Below are 21767 nucleotides of genomic sequence, written 5' to 3'. Positions count from 1 at the left end.
CGATACACCGATTAGGTATATATTCCCTTTCACCAACCACCCTATTTTATCTAGTAGTAATAAATGGAACGTCACAATTCGAATATACGCGGGCGTACTGAGATTTATTAGTATCATACTGTAGTCTACTGTTTTCTGTCGTTCTAGCTGGACCGTTCTACTCTATATACAAACCTGTGACTCATTGAGCTGCAAAAAGGATTGTTCGGAGCCGAAACGATGAAACTCGGAACGCAGATAATTTTGCGCGACCTGAAGTCTATCGCTAACTAACCCTAATTCTTGAATAAAGCGCATCAAACGAAAGTGATTCTTTGTAATAGAATCTACTGAGACGTACCTGAAAGGAAGCAGACCATCAATAGCTATAGCATTAATCCCTACAGTGTGAACGATACGCGCCTACATTAACTGGTCTGACATGTATGTACGGTCCCGTAAAAACGGTTTTTTATTTTTCGGGCGTAATTAATTAAAAGTAATGGATACACAATGTACGGAGGTAGTATCGCAGCGAGTTTTAAGCAGATACACCTGCGCGATTCAACAAACCAGATAAGTCTAAAACATCGTTTGAACGATTTAGGATATTGATGTTCACAAAATCAATAACTACACTGAATATCGTCAGCCGAAAAGAGGCACATGTAAAATTATACCGAAACAACCCCAAAATCTGTCAACAGCAGACCAAGTATCTGTCGTAGCTTAGAATGTTGTTAATAGAAATGTTGCATATATTAAATAGTAAAGATGAAGAAGAAGAAGAAGAAGAGAGTAATTTTGCAAATGTAGAAATGTATGCAGAGTGCAGTTAGTTTTTGAAAAGACTATGTGGAACGATGAAGCTACAACCATACTAAGTGGCACAATTAATCGGTGTACTAGGTAATACGCAGGGGGCACCATATAAATTTACGAGAAGTTACAATCCCGAACGAATGGTTAGCTGGACCATTTTACTTGAGTGTACAGTGACCGGTGCCAACTAGTTGCTATTGCTACCCCAACAATCCATTCTATCCCGCACTCCAGATGACTCAAGTAAAGGTGGTAAATTTTATTTCCATTGTCATTATGTCACCTTGACGAACAAATGAGTTGGGCGAAAGGTCCCAGAGAAAACTGCCCATTTTTTTACACCTAAAACCATTACAATATCATTGCAATACCGAATGAAACATTCGTTGAAGTTTGTGAATTAGTGGCTAAAATGATAACATTTTGAAAGATCGACACTACAGGGAAAAAGCCATACGTTACATTCTATATAGATGCTTTATGTCTAATGATATGTAAGTAAAAATTGAAGTTATAGTTATTTAAATTCTGGCTACACATTTTCGAAACGCCACTAGATCGACGAAGCTGAAGGTAATGTAACAAGCGGTGATTTGCAAAACTGACTGACATATTTTGCATCAGGCCATAGACTAAATTTATTTAGCATTTCAACAAATTCTCTAACTGTTATTTTGGAAACGCTGAAGACGCCACGTTACGTATCCAACTGCAATTCTTCAAGTAACTAAATATACGAGTCAGTTACCTATATATGCACTCTTGTTAGGGTGTGAATAATCTCGTGACATTTTTACTTCATATATAAAAATGCTGAGCTCATTATAGTCCACTATAGTTCGTGTTCAAGAGACCTTCGAGTTAGACATCTCTACGACAGCCTCGATAAGGACTGAAGCGTGTTCAAAATCCGACTGACGCCAAATAATAATATTATGGTTAAGAGTCCGAAAAGTCACCCGAAGACAAAACGGTCTGTCTTACGATAGTCATATTCTTTTTACCTGTGCTATGCTTATCTTGTCCAAGGATAGTTGATAATCCAAGGACAGTGTTTTTTTAATAGCAGAATAATATATAAAAAAGAAAGTTGATCCTTGACGTCTGTTACAACTGAACAGATGTCGATAGCCTGTGAGCAAGTTGTGGTAACTTCAGTGTGGGACGTAACAGTAATTTGGCCGTTCCTACTCTTCTAAGAAAAACATCGTTGTGGAAATGGAACAGCGGAATTTTGTTCTTCCACGACGCACGTTCGTTTAACAGATACGCCCCTCATAGCCATGATGCAGTTACCGAATACAAATGTAGTCAAGATGCTCAGGTATCACTCAAGTACGATGCAGCCCGACACTTCCGTGCCTACACGTACGTTCTAGCTGGACTTTCCTGGACCGCCTGATCGAATTGTTAATGTTATTAGTATGCTTGCGTGAACTTTCAAAGCCATCTAGGTAAGGAGGTATGTCGAAGGCCAATAACGTCAACATCTTATAAAAAAACAAACCTGTTGTAACTTTTGGTAGACTATGAGCTCTGTCAAACCTACTGTCTTGTGTAGAGAATCCTTAGAAGGTTTTCGATCGTATCACTGTCTAAATCCAATTCCACCTTGGAGCCTTGTCCTAACCGAAAACTGTGCTTCACCATTGCCTGTAAATATCGGTACGAACATCGATGCAACGCATTAAAAAGCGAGTCCACTGGAGCTTAGGCCGGGCCTGAGAAAAACATTTAAAATTTGGCTTACTGCAATTTCGACTTACATGCTTAGCTAAGGGCATTTAAAATTTTCCAGCATATTTTTTGAAGTATCTCCAAAGTACAGGGACATGTAATAGCGAAATAAACAGTTACATACATGAATAACATGTTTGTGACAGTGGCTCCATTGTTTGTAACCTCGATCCTTGACTTTGGAAACGATTGCAAAGTCGGTATTCTCACGCGAACGTTGATTCCATTCACGGCGAAAACATCTTTGTGTAAAGAAAAAAAAATCAAACAATCGACTCTTAGAAATCATCAGCGTCACTTTATAGAAATAAGCGAAAATTCTCTAATCATTTGACAATGTGCATGAGGAAAATTGCAAGATTCTTCTATTGAGTGGACCATATAATCCCCTTAATTAATTCATCTTGTAGCAATAGACATCTTCTTAAGCACAAAGACCAGTAAAACGGTCTTGTAGTGTCGACGGTTCTTATAGTACATTTTAATTAATGTTTTCCTGATGTAACATGTACCACGAGATCGAATTGAAGCAAGAAATTACCCATAACAACTTCAACGATCGACCTTTCTTTTATTTCTATTATTATTTTATCGTTCTTTTATTATATTATTATTTTTATTATATTTTAACCTATATATCTGTTATTTTCAATTTACATAAAACATGATGTAATATTAGACAAGTAAAGTCTGGTTAGTCTTGCGTAAGACTGCGACATGTTTTCTCCTCTTCGTCCTTTGTCAAGCGAGTTCGTACACAATTATAGAATTCATAAAGGAAGTATAGTTAAGTTAGCCTTTTTGGGAAACTACATTCAGTAAAACAAGTATCCCCTAAAATTATATAGCGTAATTCATGGAATTTTTTTTCTGTTGAGCCAGGCGTCTTCGGTTTTGAAGATGTTATTATTACTAAGAACATAGTGGCAATCTACCTATCCAAATAGAATGCCCTCTAGTTGCGTTTACCTTTTCAATATACCGTTCACTTAATTAAATCAACTTATTCACGAATGTGTTTTTTTTTTTTTTTTTATTATACCCCGTTAGCGATAAGTTATGTTTGATCACTACTAGATGCAGATCACTGGTACTCGCATACGATTTGCTCATTCATATTCAGGGTGATACTTGTTGTTATATTGTAACCTAATACCAAAAACAACTATCATAAATAAGAGAAATATCATCTTGTCAATAGGAAATATAGCGATTTAGAGAATATTTTCGTAATTTAGATATCCTAGACGTCTGTTTCTTGGGTTACCAACCTTGGAGTGTCGCAGATCAGCGTATTCTGTAGAAACTCGATGGGCTGGCTCCACTTAAGAGAAGACAGACTGAGATCAAAAGACTGCACCCAGTCCCAGCAAGTAGAGTAGTCAATTTTTTTTGTCTTCGACATCGCAGTCGTTCTTACCACGCTGTCTCCAAAAGTTCTAGTTTGCCATCTGCATCTGAAAGAACAAGCGTGGAAACATTGACTTGAGATCTATGCAAAGTGCCTATATTATGTAATATTGCTTTCGACTTTACTATGGTGGACCATATAATCATCTAATCGGTGTAATCTATCATAATCCCATCTGGCTTATAATCTTACTAAGCTAACCCGGAATTTTGTAGAGCTGAACCCAACAACATGTCTACGAATGATAGCTTAGTGCGTAACGTACTTGCGTGCTAATTTAAACAACACATCGTGGTGCAGGTTCGAACCCGTCCACAGGCGTACTTTGTTCAATGGTAAAACCTGTAACATTCCGGGCTCTCATCACTGGCAAATTCTAGGAGATGTTTTTTCATTTGAACTGTATATTTGTGCGTTTCTGCGATGGTACAGTAAGCAGTACCGGGATACGTCGTGGTATTTGTTCGAAATCGGGCGTAGAAATACAGCCATACAATGAATTCGAATGGTGACGGGACTCGAACGAATTTCTTTTCTAGAGCTATGTAAATTTTAATATATTATCTAGTAAAATGTTTAATCTCGGTTTTCCTTCAGTTCCGTAATTGATAGAGAAAGATACAAATTAACGAACCACGTGATCTTTCATCCATAATACGCTACGATAAATAATGGAAAAATCATGAACTATTCTACTGAATATTCGATGCCATTAAATTTAAAAAAAAAAACTTGAATGTTACGGAGTTCTTTAAAATACTGCTTTGTCTTTTTTAATTCGACTCCAATAATTCAGTTATTCTAAGTTAAACGTTACAGATAATAGTATGCTGGTCATGACATATACAAAGCTTCGACAGATGGTAACTTACCTAACAAACGAGATCATTTTTGTCAAACGATTGCAGCATGTAGTTCGACCCCCCCCCCCCCCCTACGTCAGTTACACTATTACTGGGAATAGTAGTCAGAGCTGCATAGATAAACTGTCACTTGTTCCCTCCTATATTGTCAATATGCATCGATTATATAGATTTTTTGATTATACAATGCAAGTGAAGCTTACTCATCAAAAAAAAAGTTCCTAATTAAAGTGTCTGTTTTATTAGCGAGTTGTACCTGTCGACCTAGGTACAGGACATGCGATAGCTGGGATAATTTCCGCGCTTTCTATATCAAACGGTTCTTCGTTACACCCGTACATACATGATGGACACGCGTAGGCACGCCAACTGGTACGGATATTTCGTTATTAAGTTACTATCATAATTGCACTCAGATTAAGTTGCAGGTACTATATGGTATAACCCCTTGACTATCGGCTTCACTAATTGTTTTGCCTGTGGACTCTGTTAATATTAAGCTCGCCACGATCAAACGATACATTCTGGACTCCCCACGCGCAAATCAAGTGGAAACAAAGAGAATAAGAGGGCCGAGATTAGAAATACCTGCCAAGCGCTGGATCACACACCCAGTCGAGTATATCAGATTAATTTTAGTTCGCTTGATTATTTGCCCACGCTGTAAATATATTATATCATCAATAATGTTTGTTTTCGGTTGGTCTGTTCGATTTAATGAACATATTTTTCGTTGACAGTAAATGCGGCCGAACAACTTTATTAAATATCCCATGAGATTCTTTAAAACCTCCGATATGTCTGAAGGTACACATCTTTGAGGATACCTTAATTTATTTTAAACACAAAATAGAATGAGAGCATGATACAAAGCTTAAAACGAAGAATCTATTCTAGCCAACGCTTACGATCATTCGGGATTACTTTTTTGTTCCAGTTTCTTCTTTTCTATTTGACATCGATGGGACTCGAACCCGCGAAAACTCTGCAAGTTCCAACAGACGCATTAGGCTTGTCTAATAAGTGATCGTGATTGCCTGAATTTTTCATAGAAACTTACTGCGTGCATGTGTCCCTTCTCTGAAGTGGAGGATTTACTTGAATTCTTTTATCGGCTATGTAGCGGTAATTCCTTGCGTGAGTAATTAAAAACAAGCAAAATGGCCATTTGCAGCGTGATTGGATGATCTTGGTAAAAAAACCAAGTAATGGACAATAGGTGGCATGGCTTGAACAGCTGGTTCAGTTAAGCCTAAGCAAGAGCAGATTGAATTTCTTGTTCTGCTCTTTGCAGAGTATTGTTTAGATAGGAGGAGATTTATTATTAGGCCTAGACAGGACGTAAAGATATGTTGTTAACTTTACAATAATGGGTCTTACGATCTTTTGTCCTTATGTCGATAGTCTTTCTCTTTGAATATTTTAGGTTTTTGCGGTCCTAGCTAAACAAAAGCGACATTATTTTAATAGCAAAATTGAGCCTTATTAGCCTTGACAAGCAATAATCGTATCAGATCCTTTATTTTACAGGGCCAACTTGGATTACTTATCTGGCGCATTGTCTAAATCAACCGAAACATGCTTGTATTGAAAACATTAAAATAACGTTACAAACATCCTAGTCGATTTAACCCGTATACATTTTTTTTATGATGTAGCAATGTACATCCATTCCATCAGGCGGATGCGTTACTTACTGTCAGTCATCCAGGCAGGAGTCCAGTGGCATGGTCGCCTTTCAAATAAAAAGGTAGAAGATCAAAAGTATCATAATCATTTAACTTGTTCGTACTTACATATTTCCATATTTACCGTTAGACTGCCAGAAAACAACTTATGTTCGCGCCGCTGTGAAAAATATCACCTTACGGCATTGTGTATAGAGGCGTAAAAAAAAAAGAGCACTTGAAAGCATTTTGACACGTTCCTGCATAAAAAAAGTAACGGTACTTATCTTTGGAGTGAGCCACTTGAGATAACCGACCGCTGTCGAATATATATGCATATGAAATTTTAACCCAGCTATACCAGCTAAACAATCAGATCATTATCTGTTTCAATAGAACAGGAAGTGATCGAAAGCTAAAGTCAAACGCATCGTCGGCTGTGATACGTTGCAACACGTGGATTTTGTAACGGAAAGAGAACCCTCATACATTTATCCAACTGCGATACTCTATACGAAATATTTGTTTATATATAATTACACACCTAGTAACAGAAATGGAAGAAAACAAATACTATAGTTTAGTTTGTTTGAGATTTTTTCAACATGTTACTGTGTAGTGAAAGCTTACATTATTATTTTCATTATTTTTAACAGAGTTTGTGTACTTTTTTAGGGACGAAAATATAGAGTATCGCCGATGGCGGTTACAGACAACACTTGACCAAAAGCCATTCTTCTCCAGCGGAATTTCTTCTCAAACGAAGCTGATAGGTAACGGCAAAAATGCAACCAGCGTCAATTAGAAAGCTAAAAAAATCAAGTAGAGCTATGGTAGTTAAAATCAATAAAGATAAATTGAATGAGAGTAACATGCGATCATTGATGAGCCGTACAAAGCTCAGGAGTCTATTCGTACCCTTGATGATCTTACAGTACTACACGTCAATATATTTTGCTTAATCTACCGTGCACAAGTTTGTTATTGCACAAATCCCGCGTCGTTTAGCATGTGCTTCTCTGTTAGCAGGTGCTCCTGTGCTGTACCTAGGATAGTATAAGAGTAGATGAAACCGTATCATCACAAGCAATCGTCCTTCAGGTAGAAAGGTATCATACAAACCGTGCATGGCGTTTGTATAGCCCAGTGAAAGGATTCCCGATTTTAATATGAAACTAATATGGAAACGATTTTATCGTAAAAAGATCGGATCCTCCTATTCCTCCTGAAGATTTTCTTTATCGGTTTCAAATCAATTCTAACCTTAACAGCATTTGGTTCACTAATTGCCCGAAAGTTGCATCGGCCCTGAATAAACGTGCCCGGTTTTGCTGTCGCTAAGCGTTGTCTCAAACGGCTGGCCCGAAAACGAAGCGTGTCCACACCCAGTTTCACACTCAACTTACCCCACGTGTTATTGAACTTAGTAAATAAATGCTTTACCGGTTATTCGATTTTTCGATTTGTTTGCACCAGTTCCTCCCCTAGCCGCATACTGCGTTGATACTGCCGCAGGAATTATAGCCAAGTAAAGACATTTGTGCAAACTGAAAATAACGAAATAGGCAACGCTTATTATAATAGAGATCTGGTTGTTGAATCAAAGGAACAAATCCAGAATCATCCCAAGGCTAGGGAAAAACGAATTTATCTATCTAGTTTGTTGAGCGTGAGAACTAGAAATGATGTGCTAGACGTTGGGCAGGAAATAATTTAACTCACCATACTGCTAAGACAGCTTTAAACATTTAAAACCAGCGTCAAAAACTCAATTTATTGAATCCTGTTGCCGAATCTGTAACTGTATCAAACGATCGAGTGTTTCTCCCATTCGATCACTTGATATTGTTTCAAGCTATATTTTGTTTTATAACAAAGTATACGAAACTAGCTTGTTAACCGATCATATCGCCAGCCAATGTTCGACTCCATACGCATTGAACTGTTAATAAGATGACAATTTTTATCATGTAACATTAGTTACAGCTCAAAAACAAGCCACTGCAATTAATACTATCTGTTGTTTATAGGACTTTTATTGTTAACTGGCTTTCATGAAACTAATCTATAATAATCCTTACCTTCGCTAATATCTCTAGTTCATTTGTTTGTGATTTACTCATATAAATGCTTGTTATCTTATCAAACATAGCTTGTTAGTTGTTTTGTGTTCTTCTATTAAAAAAAAAAAAGTAGATTAAATGTGTAGCACTGCGTGATCGTTTATTTCGATAAATCATAGTTTGATCGTATTGTATTCCCTAAGCTATGCAAACCCGTGTCGACTGTAATATTTAAGACTCGTCAAGTGTGTTGGTAGTATGTTTGGCCATGCCAATGCTATTTCCATTAAATAATGGACAGCAACGACAGTGAATTACGCGCACATACTTCAGACTTGAGCTCAGCAACCTACCCTGACACTGCCAATTCATATGGTGTTACCATTGGCATTATGGAACTGGTAAAAAAAACACGGGCACGATTGGGTCACTGGCCGTGACACAATCGTGCCCGAACTAACCCGTTCATCGTTTAGCATGTCCGTAACAAAAACTGCAATATTGTACGACTGGAGCCAACACTAACAACCCTATAGTGTATATATATATATATATATATATATATATACGAGTGTAAACTTGACCAAGTGCCAACTGGATAATTAAATAAATAAATCAAGGATTTTCTTGTCTTTTGTGAACGAACGCACGATATAATCAACGATTTGTGGCTCACGAGAGAAGGGAATTGGGGTTCTTCACTGAAATTCGTGTGTTTTTTCGAAGTTAATTACTTGTTAGCCCTCGTGTTCAATGTAGCTTTTCGCCCGCTGAGGCGAACGACGATTTAAACTATGAAATTACATCTGTTCACTCAGCTGTATTGATGCGAGTTGATTAAAAGCCCCTAGCCATATCTAGTTTGACGTGGCCCCACTTATCCGCTACCCGAATCGACGTACAGCTACTGGTTTTTATCACAGCAGAGTTTTTCAGTTAAGAATTCAATACTGTAGCTTGCCTATTTCGGTCGAAGGTGCTTCACATCAAATAACAACGATGTCGTGAAGTTTCGTTTTGCCGTACCGGCTTTGCCTGAGGCAAAGCTAAGACTCCCTAGACATAGTATTGCAATATACATCGAGTAGTGAAAAATATTTCCTTTTGCAATTCGATGCTGCTAAGTGAGGTCTTGCACACTTTGAGACAACCGCCCGACTTCGTTCCCGCCTTCACTATATATACACGCACAGAACTCACTAGCGTTTAGCTGATCGAGTGCACAAATGTAATAGCACAGTACCACACCATCGCTCACCAGAATATTATAAGAGGCTGACTTGCTCTCTCACGCTCTAGTTGACCTCTTTTTTGTGCAACGGTAGCAGTCTAGCAGATTTGCAAACGAACTGTTGTTCCTATCGTCAACCACTTTTCTAATGTTCCAAAAAATCTTCTCGACCAGCCGCAACTAGTGGTAGATTAGCAAATATATGGGACAGATGATTGAAACATTCGATGAGTCCGGGTCATTCGGGATAAAAATGCTGTCTTCACACAACGAACTACTCAGGCCACTTAATCAAGCAAGGCTCTTGGTATAACGTTAATAGACAGACTGGTAAACCATCGTTTCCATTGAGCACTCACTGGCTTCACCAATCGCCATCACTATCTGTATGATTGCCACGCGACGTGTGCACAGCCAAAAGCGCTTAAAGCTGCTGGTCTACAATCCATTTAACTGCCAGGACCTTCGCTATGCACCGACGTAAGGAACGGTGATAATGGTAAATTAAAATGCTAAATGCCCAGTGGACAGAGGGAGCTCTCGAGGTATTCGAATCAAGCCTCTCAACACTTCCCTATTTTGTAATGGATCTATCGTTCCTGTCGCTGGACTTGGCTGCCGCCTGTATTGCTTTGTGACTGTCGGCAAGCGAAATCGGAGAAATTATGCTGCTACCCTCGCTCCTATTGTGTCTGTCCAGTAGGGAAAGAGCGCACTGCTTAACTTTCTACTGCAAATTACAAACGACAGTCGTCACAGCGGCAGCCAGACAGTAAGTCAGTGGAACAACGGTCGACAAATGCTGACAGAAAGATCGACTGTTCCATGATTGCACAGTCAGGCGGAGCGACTGCTAAACAGGCAGAGTGCGCTACAACAGCGTAGTAACGATAAAGCGTTGCCAACTGATGCACTTGTCTGTATTCCCAGCAGGTGATACAGGACACAATCACATACCGTGAACCTGTAGCGTGCTTTCTCTACGCTAACCAACAACTCTACATCAAGATCTTCGATGGCCGCCGTGTCACAATCAACCGATAAAGGAGATGCACAAAAACACACGATTCATGAGCGAATTCCGCACCGATACGCCACGCATACGAACGCAGCTCGCCAAAGTCGCAGCCGATCCGTTTACATCTAAAGCGGAACAGTGGAGACACCGTGTCGAATAAGCGTAGTCAGTCACAAGTGATCGATGTCAGTTGTTTTGTACAAGTCGCCGATACTCTTCTTCGGTTCAACGTACCTTGTGAAATAAACATACGCACCAAACGCAGGACGTTTCACAAATTAAAAAGTATAGCTTTATTTGTTGAGCTGGTCGTCTAAAATATTAACTTAATTTTAGCCCATGGTAATATCTAGAAGAGATTTTACTCCACAAGCGACACCAGTTTCGAGGTTGAGTCGTAAAACCACAAAACTCGATTTATATATATATATATATCCTGCGCGGGAATATTTAAGGATCAGTCCCACTATAGGCCAGGCTGAATTGAACCCAGTAGAGTGAGCCTTGCTACGAAAGCCAGCGCAGCCGAACGGGGAGTCGATGCACGATATTTTCACCTTCTCTGTTTTCGAACCGCACATGCGTCTGATCTCACCCAGCGCTCGCAGTCTTTTTTTTCTGACGACGATATTAGAACGTCCAGCCTCTCTAGTGCCTCATCTGTTCGCGACCTTCCTGCGCGTAGGTATGGTATTATACTCTCACGTGGGTCGACACTACTACCATGGCGTGTGATACAGCGTAAGCCATAGCGTTAACGTCGTCTTGTCCTTCTTAACCAGATGAACTCTCTATTGACGCGCTTTATACAGCGATGTTGTTAGGCAGGTAACCCTCCGGGAACGACTATGAAGTTTATGGTGACTACTTGTTACATAGCAAAATTTACTGCCGGTGTTGGCATGGCTAGCGGTGGAAGAACGAGAGGCCCATCGCGTAACTGAAAGCACGTTTCAACCTACTGAAGAGACCAATAGCTACGCGCTGTTCTAAATATTTTCAATGACTCTACACAGATCATCAGGACAGCAAACAGACGCACCAATCACCATTCGTAGCAGAAGAGACCAAAAGGCTAAAAGGACGAAGTAATTTCTTTAAAGCGCTATCGACTAATCAGAAGAGCGCCGGTCATCAACGTCTTCACTCTGACTGCGCCGTTGTGAAATTACTCCACGCAGCAATAAATCTAATGTTCACTTTAAATACGAGCATATGAAGATAAGAGTTTGTTATACCTACGATCCCGATGAGAATTCCATTGATTCCAAACAAATTTATTGTATACATGTGTGTGTATATGTATATATACGTACATATGGTCGCCATGGTACGTCTCTATCAATAGCGCTTAAGCTATCTTTCTTTACTCACACTGCATTCGGGATTCAGCCTGATCACCGATAGTTCATATTATCTTTAAATGAACTAACTGTATCTTCCACGAAGAATGGACCTAGGAATACCACTATAGCAAACTACTTCTGTCCGCAAAATCACTTAACCGTAACAATAATCAAGAAAGATATCTAGATAATAAAGACAACGCGTCGAGCTCTTTATTATTAGCCTCTTACTTAGCTGATCTCACGTGACACATGTTCTTCTTACGACACAACTGTGAGTCTTGAAACTGTCATGGTTTTTGGCTTCGTTGCAGGTGACAGTCACGGCTAAATTTCTCGTTTAAGTTAGATTAATTATGCCATTGTTAAATATTTACGCGATTTTTTTTCAAACGTATTCGCACTTGGCTCAAACGCAAATCGAAATTTTTATCCCCACGTTGAACTCAAATGCCACATTGTTAGATTTTGGGTGGGCATTAAGAAAGAGATGGGCGTTCCAAACGAAGACAATAACAGATAAAAGCTTCGAGCCAAATTCATACAATGAATGCCTTTTAATAACTTGCAGTGGACGATGGAGCAGGTATCGGCGTATTGGTGATACGATTAGATCTCTTAGACAGCGAGGCTGCGGAGGTTACCATGGCTACTTCTACAGCATAAGTAAGTGTGGTGCCCTATGTGCGCAGACTAGTTATATGGAATAGTCGGCCAGTGGAAACATCTTTCATACGCGTACTTCCTTACCTGTTTATGTTCATACCCTTTTCCACCTACCCAAATGACCAGCTTCGTCCATTAAGGTTTGCCAGTTCACTGCTGGTAGACGCGACAGTTATTTAGATTAATTCCATTGTATGCAAATTGGACCGTGTACGTGAGCCAACGATTAAATAGTTCATACAAATATTTATTTACATGCGGTAATTTTCACCCTAAGTTTAAAGACCATTCATACTACAGTAACAGTGATCTGTGCACACGCTAATGATGGGACCTCACGATATAAGCTGTTTGAGCTAACTGTTTTTAGAACTAACGTAAAACTCGAGATAGCTTTGCAGATAGTTTATATTCTTAGTAGCGCCACAGTGATGCTATTGTTTTCGAAAATGCGTGGTGACTTACATACAACCCCTTGGAATTTTATTATTTCGAAATAGGAGAATCACGAATAAATGCGTTAAATACAAGGGATACGGTTCTTTGAGAAACTTGCCCGCTGGTATTGAAAATTGATGGGCTCGAATGTAACGACACCGAATTTTATAATGTCTTACCGGAGCAGATCGTAGCAATACCATCATTGAAGGTCAAAAAGCACTACTTAGGCATTCGGTTTTCCTAAAAGGATTATATAGCTAAAAATATTTGTCCTATGAATGAAAAGCATTTAGCTAAATGATTGCGAGGAATTAGGATTATGACTACGGTGATGCTTGCTATGGAGGATCGCGGCTAGCTGGTCAATAGCAAACACCGCTGAGAAGAGATAAACAAAAAGAGTACTTTGCGATCTAATTTACGAACTTGCGACTCACGACGAAATTCATAGCATTTTCAATCCACCAATATAAGTACTTAGCTAAAATCTAGTAAGTTCTAAAACATTTCGGTCCTTTGATGCTAGTGTTAGTGTTACAGCTAATAAACCGTATTATAAATTCAAATTTGCTTCGAAAGATATCCGAACTATATTCGCAATAATAAAAGAGATCTGAAGAGATTAACATCGGAACAAAATAAATTTAAGAAAGAACATACGCGACGGATTCAGTCTCCACCAAAATGAGTGCTTCTTAAGTAGAATCAAAGCATGGCTATAGCGAAAAAAATTATTATTAATCAATTAAATATTTTTATTCCCTTTCAGGGCCAATCCAGTCTGTGTAATACACTTGGCGAAGTAAACGTTTTACTCCGCTTGCTATTTGGACGCCAGCATACAAAGGAGTGGTCAATTTCACCATTCAACGTGAAAATAACTATCGTCCTGCCCATTTGGGATAAGCAGGCTTGTAGCAACTTGTGGCATCTGCGAGATAAAACAGATATTATATTCCATAATATAATTTATTTACGTCCGGAAGGACGTCATTGTTTCTGGCATAGAAAAATACCAGGTGAACAGCCAAATGGAACTAATCCCACAGGTAGACGTTACTTGACGCATGCTATCATTGTTAAATAAGAGCATTCTAAATTTGGCCAACAATATGGAAGTAAAAATTCGACACAACAAAGTGTCAGGATTAACAAGTAAGGCATCTAATAAAATAGCCATCACCAATTGGCTACTAATATCTTTCACTAAGGTGTGGCGTCAACCGAACTGCGATAGTAGCGGATGCTCAGACAACGCACAGGGAACGTCAACCGCTGAAATTCTCATTATACGTAAATCACTGCAGAACAAAAAGTCGATACGAGTACATCGATGTCCAACAAACATAATAAAAATTAATGCGATGCAACATTAATTTATTGAAAAAGATAACAGACACCATGTAACAAACCAGAACCTATCGTATCCTGTTGAAATTGCTAAATTTATCATTTTATCGAATCCAAGAAAAGACACGATCAGTTCGTCGAAGCATACGCCAATTTGCTAAATAAAAACAAAGATAGAAGACTTATGTCAAACATCAGTACTACCTCACGAAGGGTTCATACACGATCGATGTTGCAAAAAAATGCCGAAGGAGAATTAGGGAACAGAGTAGGTGCAAAAGACGCTGATATTCGCAATGGTTTTAATGCGATCTGCTGGAATATCGGTAACAGGCCAGAAGAAACAGCGATTTGCCCTTATATAAATTAATGTCAAATTATTTGAGAGGTAGGTATGTGATGCTGACTCGATGAGCGCAATGGTCCTGCAAGGGCCAGTATTGGGCCTTCTGCTGTGAAAAATGGAGTAGGATAATATACTTAACAAAAAGTTTTTCCGCGGACGATCTGGCGGTAGTCATTATATTATAGTAAGAAACGACTCTTAACTCGATATAAAACTAGACAATCTAGGTGTTATCAAAGCCTGGATAAAGGATCGTAGATAACTAAAATTAGGCCGCGGGAAGATGGACCTGGTACTGTTGAACAAAGGGAAAAATACGGTAGCATAAAAGGCCCCATTAACGGTCGCGCGAACCTTCCACAAAAGGAACTAAAATACTTTGGAGTCATCGTAGACGACTCAGTCCCAAGGACAGGCCATGTCAGCTACACGCTACAAAAGCAGTTAACACAGTAGCGAGAATCAGGTTCATAAAAAAATGCCCTGCCACAGAAATGAGGAAAATTCTAGCAACAATCGCTGACGTCATCACATTTTATGCCGGGCCACTACGGAAAAATTCAGGAGAAGACCTATAGGTTTAAATTCAAAAAATGCCATAAGCAAATAGCGATAGGTATAGTTAGAATCTTATATGAAGCAGTGATCACTATCGCCAGGTTGATACCCTTCGACTTACAGATAGAAGAGAGGACGACGAGATACATGAACAAAAGGACTATAAGAGCCGCCGATGATTTTGTGCTGTGATGATTAAACGCGACATAGATCATTCAAAAGGGTTTAGACGTGTAAACAAGTGTAGCAAAATAAGTATTCATGAAGGCGGCCGGACATCGGTAGCAAATCAAGCGGAATTCAAATTTAGAGTGCGCATACAGCCTCGACTAAATTCAAACATTATTTACTATCACTATGCATTGAATGAAAAAAATTAGGCTGATTAAAATGTTTGATGTGGAACTTTATTAAGGAAGTCGTACTAATAAATTACTAGGTACAAAGCTTATCCCTTTCAAATGTCTTCCTTAACCTCAAGTCCTCGTCTATGTATTTTCTTATGCATATATATAATGCAGTTACACACTACAAGTATATTTAAATCTTATCCAAAAAATATTCCATACATTTATACACACGACTGTATGATCACTTAAGCACTGCATTCGATACATACCTAACAGCATAGACTGTCGCTGTCTTCTCATGATTTCCTACCAGTAACTTCTATTGAAGTGCCCCACTTACAAGCTGCAGCTGATTTCTTAGGGATGGAAATTCTGTCTTTAAAACAAAGCCCATTCCTACTTGATCAGTATGTGTAATTGTATCTCGTAATGTCAGTACTTCTACGTAAAAATTTTACTCTAAAACCCATTTATCACCCTTATCTATCAGTTAAAGACTGTACGGGTTTTAAATACGTGCTAGAAATTGTATATAAAAACTATGGCTAGAAATCATAAATTGCTCTATTACCACACAAGGGCCTGTAATGGATCAAAAGAGCATTCCAAGTAAGTACAATAAAGTAATTTATCTCACTTTCTCTACCTTTATTAAAACACTGAGGTTAACAAACAAACGTTTATCAGTTTTGACACTGATACATGATAACGTGATATTTACTGGGTAACATCAGTTCAATTATGCATCGCGGTCCTTAGACAAGCTTCACCCAAACTTATGTTAAGTTTAGTTTTAAGTTTGGATGAAGCTTGTATAAGGACCGCGATGGATAATTGAACTGGTGTTACTCGGCAAATCTCACGGTGTGCTAACCTTGATGAATACAAACAAGATTATGCAACATCTTTGAATAAATATCGATAACTTTTTTCATTCAAAAGAGTGATCGCTTCCTTAGTGATTTTAACGTTAAACGTAGCTATAAATCTAAGCTCCGAATATGGGGCCCGATCGTGCGGAGTCCTCGGAAGGCAAGGATGCCCAGCAAAACTGGTATTGCAAAATAACTCAATCGTGTAATCCGGCGGCTCCATCGTTCGACCTGAAATCAGTTACAGCAGCCGTAGACCAAATTAAGCAGGATTATCCTGGTGGCTCATGCAGTAGCTCTGTGGATACAATAGAGCCTTTTGGACCAATTTACCTTTATTGTTCTTTGTGGAATGCTTGCAACTCGCAGTGGCCCTACATGATAATCCTGATGAAATAGACACGTTAGTACGGATCGCTGAACAAGAAGAAAAACTGAAGCCATTACGACACTTAGAGTCGAGACATTAGCTGTCTATTTGCAAAAGCAATTTATTCAAGCAGGCTGATTTAAAAGAAAACTATTATCGAGAAAATCTTATTTCTGTGAAATGTAGAGCGATGATCTAACCAGCATTATTATTTTTTTTTAATTTATCGAATTAATTGAATATTATATATGTGTAAAGCTCCCCTATTTTAGCTATTTTGAGTGTGATCAGTTGTTAAATAATATCATGAGCAAAAATTATGTAGGATTTTCTAAGATGGTACTCATAGAAAAAAATTCAATTAAGGCTTATACTTACTATAGTTTCGTTGAAGCGGAGCATATGCTTATGAATTACAAATTTGCCATACATTTCCCTGTTCTCCATAAATAAGTGGCATCTGAAAGGGACAAGAACGTAAATAATAGATTATTGTATTAAAAGGAATAGTTGCTTTGAAACAACGCGCAGGCATCTAAGCCATTTTGGTATGTATAATAAAAAAATATGACGACGTAGTGACGATATTCCTTGATGGTATGATGTATCAGGAGAGTATAAGCCATAACTTACATAAGAGCATCTTCGAAGTCTTTTTAACGAACAATGTCATTGTTCATAAACGAGGCCTCTATTGTCATTTATTATGAGTTATATAGGTTTTACAGTTTGTACCCACAGTGCATTTCGACAAACAAAAAAAATTAAGTAACCAGATAAAAGTTTGATAAAGGAATAGTATTTTCGTACAAACTAATGATAACTCTGATTGAATCAGTTCGGATCTAAATATCAATAACTTTACCGTTTGCTGATTGGAAAAATCTGCAAACGGTCAAGTTATTTACCTTGCTAAAGCTTGATGTAACGCTGTCTCTAATCTCATAATTTCTTCGAGAGTGTCGTCCGAGGCACGTTCACTTAACGTCAGCTCCTTTAGTTTGGCTAGGTCCTGAGAAAGTCATATGTTAATATACAAGAAACTATTAGTCAGCTCAAATTTAGAAATCATTACGAGCTGTATCTATGCCATGCCGTAGCTTTCTCGGATTGAAGTCCAGTGTTCATAAAGCGAGGAACGAACCTATAGACTTACTCGTTTAATAAATTGTGTCTGACCGACTGGTATAATCATTTCATCTAGTTATTAAAAAGCAAGTCTCTTCTTTATTCGTTTCAAAAAGCCAAATAACTCTGTCCCTATTATATTTAGAATGTATATTAAGTATCCGAGATCGTTGCCCTGCCGACATAGAGTTGCATCTGAAAGCTCTCGTTGTATATATCTTTCACCTATTGTATATGAACTTTACCTGCAGTCTTGTTTCGATGAGCAGTTTAAGCTCGATAGCGTGTAGTGGATTGGCAATGGTCTGAGCCTGCTTGATGATCAGCGAAATAGAATGGTCTACCAAAGAGAAGTAGCCGAGGCATGTTAACGACATTCTGTTAGTGCTCGAAACATCTCCGCTCCCTAAAATATATATATGCGTATAGTCATTCAGTACCCGTTTATAATGCACAGTGTGATAAGGCTGAAACAAAGTTCGCCGTCAGTGAAACCGCTTTAGAGAAAATTAGAGGCAGGCGCGGGTGACGGTGTCCAAAAAACAAGCTAAATTTTCTCATTGAATTTCGCCGTCAGAAATTATTGTCCTTATTTATCAGTAAAAGTTATTGGCTAGTATCAGTTATCAGTAACATTTATAGTAACAACTATTAGCTTATGATGTGGGTCGATTGCACTATATTGCTCGCTTGATATAGCAGCGCTTACTATGGGACTCCGTTTCAAATTGAAAACAGACAGTGTGACCGCCCGTTAATCGTAAACTCATAACTAGTTCGGGTTGTGTTTAAATGCAAATAGAGTAAGCATTTTTGAAACGTAATGTTTTTTTTTATTTCTAGAAAGAAACAAAGACAACCGAAACTGACAAAAGCATACGCAATGTGCGTGACTCTTCGGAAGTTGTCGAGCACATAGTCTAAAACGATTTTAGACTGTAATCTCGACGTAACGAATATTAGAACATTTATAAAAGCCCTTTTGAATATTAACCAACTTTTGCTGTTAGCATTCTCGATGTATCTAATAAAATCCGTAGAATTCATATGTTTATACAGCGACAGTTGAGAGTGTCTTCGGATGTTTGAGTACGTTAAGGACACAACGATGGCTATTTGGAACAGTGTCAACTGGCTCGCGAGTAAGTTAGACGTTCCACAAATCAGTGTGATTGGAAAGGAGCGACGTCATACAAATCGCTCTCGCTTAACAAAGCGACCGCTGCAATCATAATAATCTGAACTAATTAGGTACAATGTCCTTTTAAATACTGATGAGCAAGTAGGAACTGGCTTTTCGATTGAAATAACGTTTTTCCGGATGCAACTTGCATCGCGATAAAGTAAATATTGTACCTTAGTAATGTTCTGAACACCATCTCAAAAATATTTAAAAATCTGCACGGCACCTATACATACTTGTTAGCATCTGTAACGAAAGAAATTCCTGGAGCATTAAACAATCGTCATCAAAAATAATAAAGAATTTGATCGAATCACCTGAAAAATTCTTTGTTTGCAAAGGTAGTTTATAGGTCAAAGAAACCTTGCTTGGAGTCTGCACAAATTGTACTTTGCGCAAACGGCGTTAACAAGTAAACATAGATTATATGACCGGTTCTGGTAAAGCATGTAGTCCCAGGAGAACTGGGGTCCATTTTGTTAATTTTGTTAAATTGGTTAGCCCGCATAAACGTCGAATTACACGTAGAATCAAAGCAAACGATCGCTGACCAGTTTAAGCAGCACCGTTCAGTTTAAGTCACGCCTTTAACTGATAACGTATTTGATGTAAATTACATTTTAGTTAAAAAGCTTTCCTTCAAAACATAAGCCTAGCCACAATTTTCAAATTTCCCAAACCTTTACCGCATAGAATCTGTCACACAATTACATGCCAGCTATAATAAACGATCACATAAACACATGTCCCTGACCGACAAAAATTGATAATACGTACCGATATAAAAACTACTGCCCCACTCCGGCTGTTGAGCCACGGCGACTATTGGGACCGGCGCAATTCGGACAAGCAAACCCAATAAATAAACAATTACCGGCAGCAAAAGATGCCCCGCCACTCATTCAGCTAGGCGCTATTTGGCGATTAGCCGAACTTTACTTATTTATATATGGCAACAAGAGTGAAGTTCTTTGTCCATTCGATTTGTGAACAAGCGTCCGCGACTTCCAGCTGGCGCCCCAGTTGCTATTGTTTGTAAACATCGGACCGAAAGAGCTCCGCTATTTTAAAGAGAAAGAAGAGATAGTCTCTGCAAGAGGTGAGAATATTTTTCTAATTTAGAGGCGAGCAAATTTATTTCAGTATAGTATGTGCAAATAGAGAATTGGAGTTTGCATTAAAATGTCCCTTTAGGTAAATATATTGAATACGCTGCTCACACTTACGGAATACGGTAATTTAACTAATGTTCATTGAGTATGTAGAACGTAAATGGTGAAATATTGTTTTGTGAGGCCATTGTTTGACACAGTCACGTGGTATACAACAATTATTTATTTCTGCAGTTTCCGTTGGTACTTCAGCCAATATTTTATCAAGTCCGTCGCAAGTTGAGCAAAATTCGATATAGACATATGGCCTGGTAATATAAACTTCTAAACAAAAAAAAGCTGTGAATCGCGTCGAATAAGAGCAGAATATGTTTGACGCAAGAATGATATATATTAATTATTGAGATAGTAGGGCAAATGATTTACCCACAAAAAACAACCTTGTTGGCTACATTGGGTCATTGCTATTTTCAATGTCCTCTTCTGTATAAAATAGGCCAAGTCGACTTCTAGGTATTTTTTCTCTGAAACCAATGGTTCGAATAGCACAGATTCCTCTGATATCGTACAGGATATTTACTGACATAAATGAGCAACAAAGTTCTACGAGTCGAATATGAATTATTATCTAAATAAAAACGTTTTCATCCATAAAGGTCTATATCGGAAATACAAGCATCGTTCAGATTTGCTATCGATTACGAAACTTTGGTTTACTTCTCCTATCCTTTATCGCACAGGACTCGCTTTTTTCCAATCATACCTAGTCGTCGTCTGACCTAACAGGATCGACGCTTGCAACGCCGCCAATGTCTAAATCGACACAATTCATTTATTACACCGTATTACTATTGTTATCGTTCTCGAACGCCCTAGGAATATTCGTCGTCTGCTAGCAGGCTAGCAGCACAAAAAAGAAAACCCTTTGGGCTATATGTCGTCTGCTAGCTGGACTACAGCATAAGAAAAATACCGTTCAAATGCTACTGCTGCTGCTGCAGTTAATGCAGTTGGCAGTAAGTTAGTATTCAGAAAAGTTAACAAATTATAAGGAAAAAAGTGTATTGTGACCTTTGCAAGCTATGAGTGTTCGAGTAGTGTGCTCCTTCGGCTAGTAAAAAAAAGTTGAATTTCTTGTGAAACGGATATACTGGAGTGAAATCCCAAGTCTTTTTAGACGGTGAGTAGTCGACGTGGCATTTTTAATTCGATTGTTTAATTAAGCAAATGCAGAAACGTCAATTTGTCCTTGCT

General features: G+C 38.4%; 3 protein-coding genes and 1 long non-coding RNA gene across 21 annotated transcripts in view; 2 read left to right on the top strand and 2 right to left on the bottom strand.

Annotated features, from left to right (window-relative positions):
• The window catches only part of LOC111250208 (uncharacterized), a 28429-nt gene extending 24485 nt beyond the window's left edge, over nucleotides 1–3944 (bottom strand). For 6 of the 8 annotated variants that reach the window (XM_022805080.2, XM_086987014.1, XM_086987015.1 and 3 more), the window contains exons 1-4: nucleotides 3810–3944; nucleotides 2663–2780; nucleotides 2351–2454; nucleotides 175–340 (exon numbers count right to left, since the gene is read on the bottom strand). In XM_022805080.2, coding sequence (XP_022660815.1) covers nucleotides 175–340; nucleotides 2351–2454; nucleotides 2663–2780; nucleotides 3810–3943 — 522 coding nt within the window. In that variant the 5' untranslated portion in view covers nucleotide 3944. Of the gene's footprint in view, nucleotides 1–174; nucleotides 341–2308; nucleotides 2455–2662; nucleotides 2781–3809 lie in introns of those variants that run through there. The other 2 variants (XM_086987017.1, XM_086987016.1) reach the window with 2 other exon arrangements.
• A 49-nt stretch (nucleotides 3945–3993) lies between these two features.
• On the top strand, nucleotides 3994–15949 carry LOC111250219 (uncharacterized). Of its 8 annotated transcripts, XR_015326382.1 has the most exons (4): nucleotides 3994–6562; nucleotides 7155–7252; nucleotides 12709–12803; nucleotides 14014–15949. It is a non-coding gene; the product is annotated as an uncharacterized LOC111250219 (long non-coding RNA). The 8 variants fall into 8 exon arrangements; XR_015326388.1 differs by lacking the exons at nucleotides 3994–6562; nucleotides 7155–7252 and adding an exon at nucleotides 11339–11476; XR_015326387.1 differs by lacking the exons at nucleotides 3994–6562; nucleotides 7155–7252 and adding an exon at nucleotides 11458–11532.
• Nucleotides 15950–16472: 523 nt separating this feature from the next.
• LOC111250217 (uncharacterized) overlaps nucleotides 16473–21767 on the bottom strand; it is a 26691-nt gene continuing 21396 nt past the window's right edge. The window contains exons 1-6 of one of the 4 annotated variants that reach the window (XM_086987048.1): nucleotides 21277–21401; nucleotides 18464–18624; nucleotides 17999–18102; nucleotides 17469–17550; nucleotides 17054–17107; nucleotides 16473–16951 (exon numbers count right to left, since the gene is read on the bottom strand). In XM_086987048.1, coding sequence (XP_086843174.1) covers nucleotides 16829–16951; nucleotides 17054–17107; nucleotides 17469–17550; nucleotides 17999–18102; nucleotides 18464–18595 — 495 coding nt within the window. In that variant the 5' untranslated portion in view covers nucleotides 18596–18624; nucleotides 21277–21401 and the 3' untranslated portion in view covers nucleotides 16473–16828. Of the gene's footprint in view, nucleotides 16952–17053; nucleotides 17108–17468; nucleotides 17551–17998; nucleotides 18103–18463; nucleotides 18625–20178; nucleotides 20320–21276; nucleotides 21402–21767 lie in introns of those variants that run through there. The other 3 variants (XM_086987046.1, XM_086987045.1, XM_022805105.2) reach the window with 3 other exon arrangements.
• The window catches only part of LOC111250209 (uncharacterized), a 5852-nt gene continuing 5582 nt past the window's right edge, over nucleotides 21498–21767 (top strand). Inside the window, exon 1 of the mRNA XM_022805084.2 lies at nucleotides 21498–21693. The gene's annotated coding sequence lies outside the window, so the exon portion shown is untranslated. The remainder of the gene's footprint in view (nucleotides 21694–21767) is intronic.

Source organism: Varroa destructor, unplaced genomic scaffold (assembly GCF_002443255.2).
Source record: "Varroa destructor unplaced genomic scaffold, Vdes_3.0 BEIS01000004.1, whole genome shotgun sequence".
In the NCBI taxonomy this organism is placed as follows: domain Eukaryota; kingdom Metazoa; phylum Arthropoda; class Arachnida; order Mesostigmata; family Varroidae; genus Varroa; species Varroa destructor.
The sequence above is the reverse complement of the archived record's forward strand: the minus strand, read 5'-3'. Positions and strand labels throughout refer to the sequence as shown.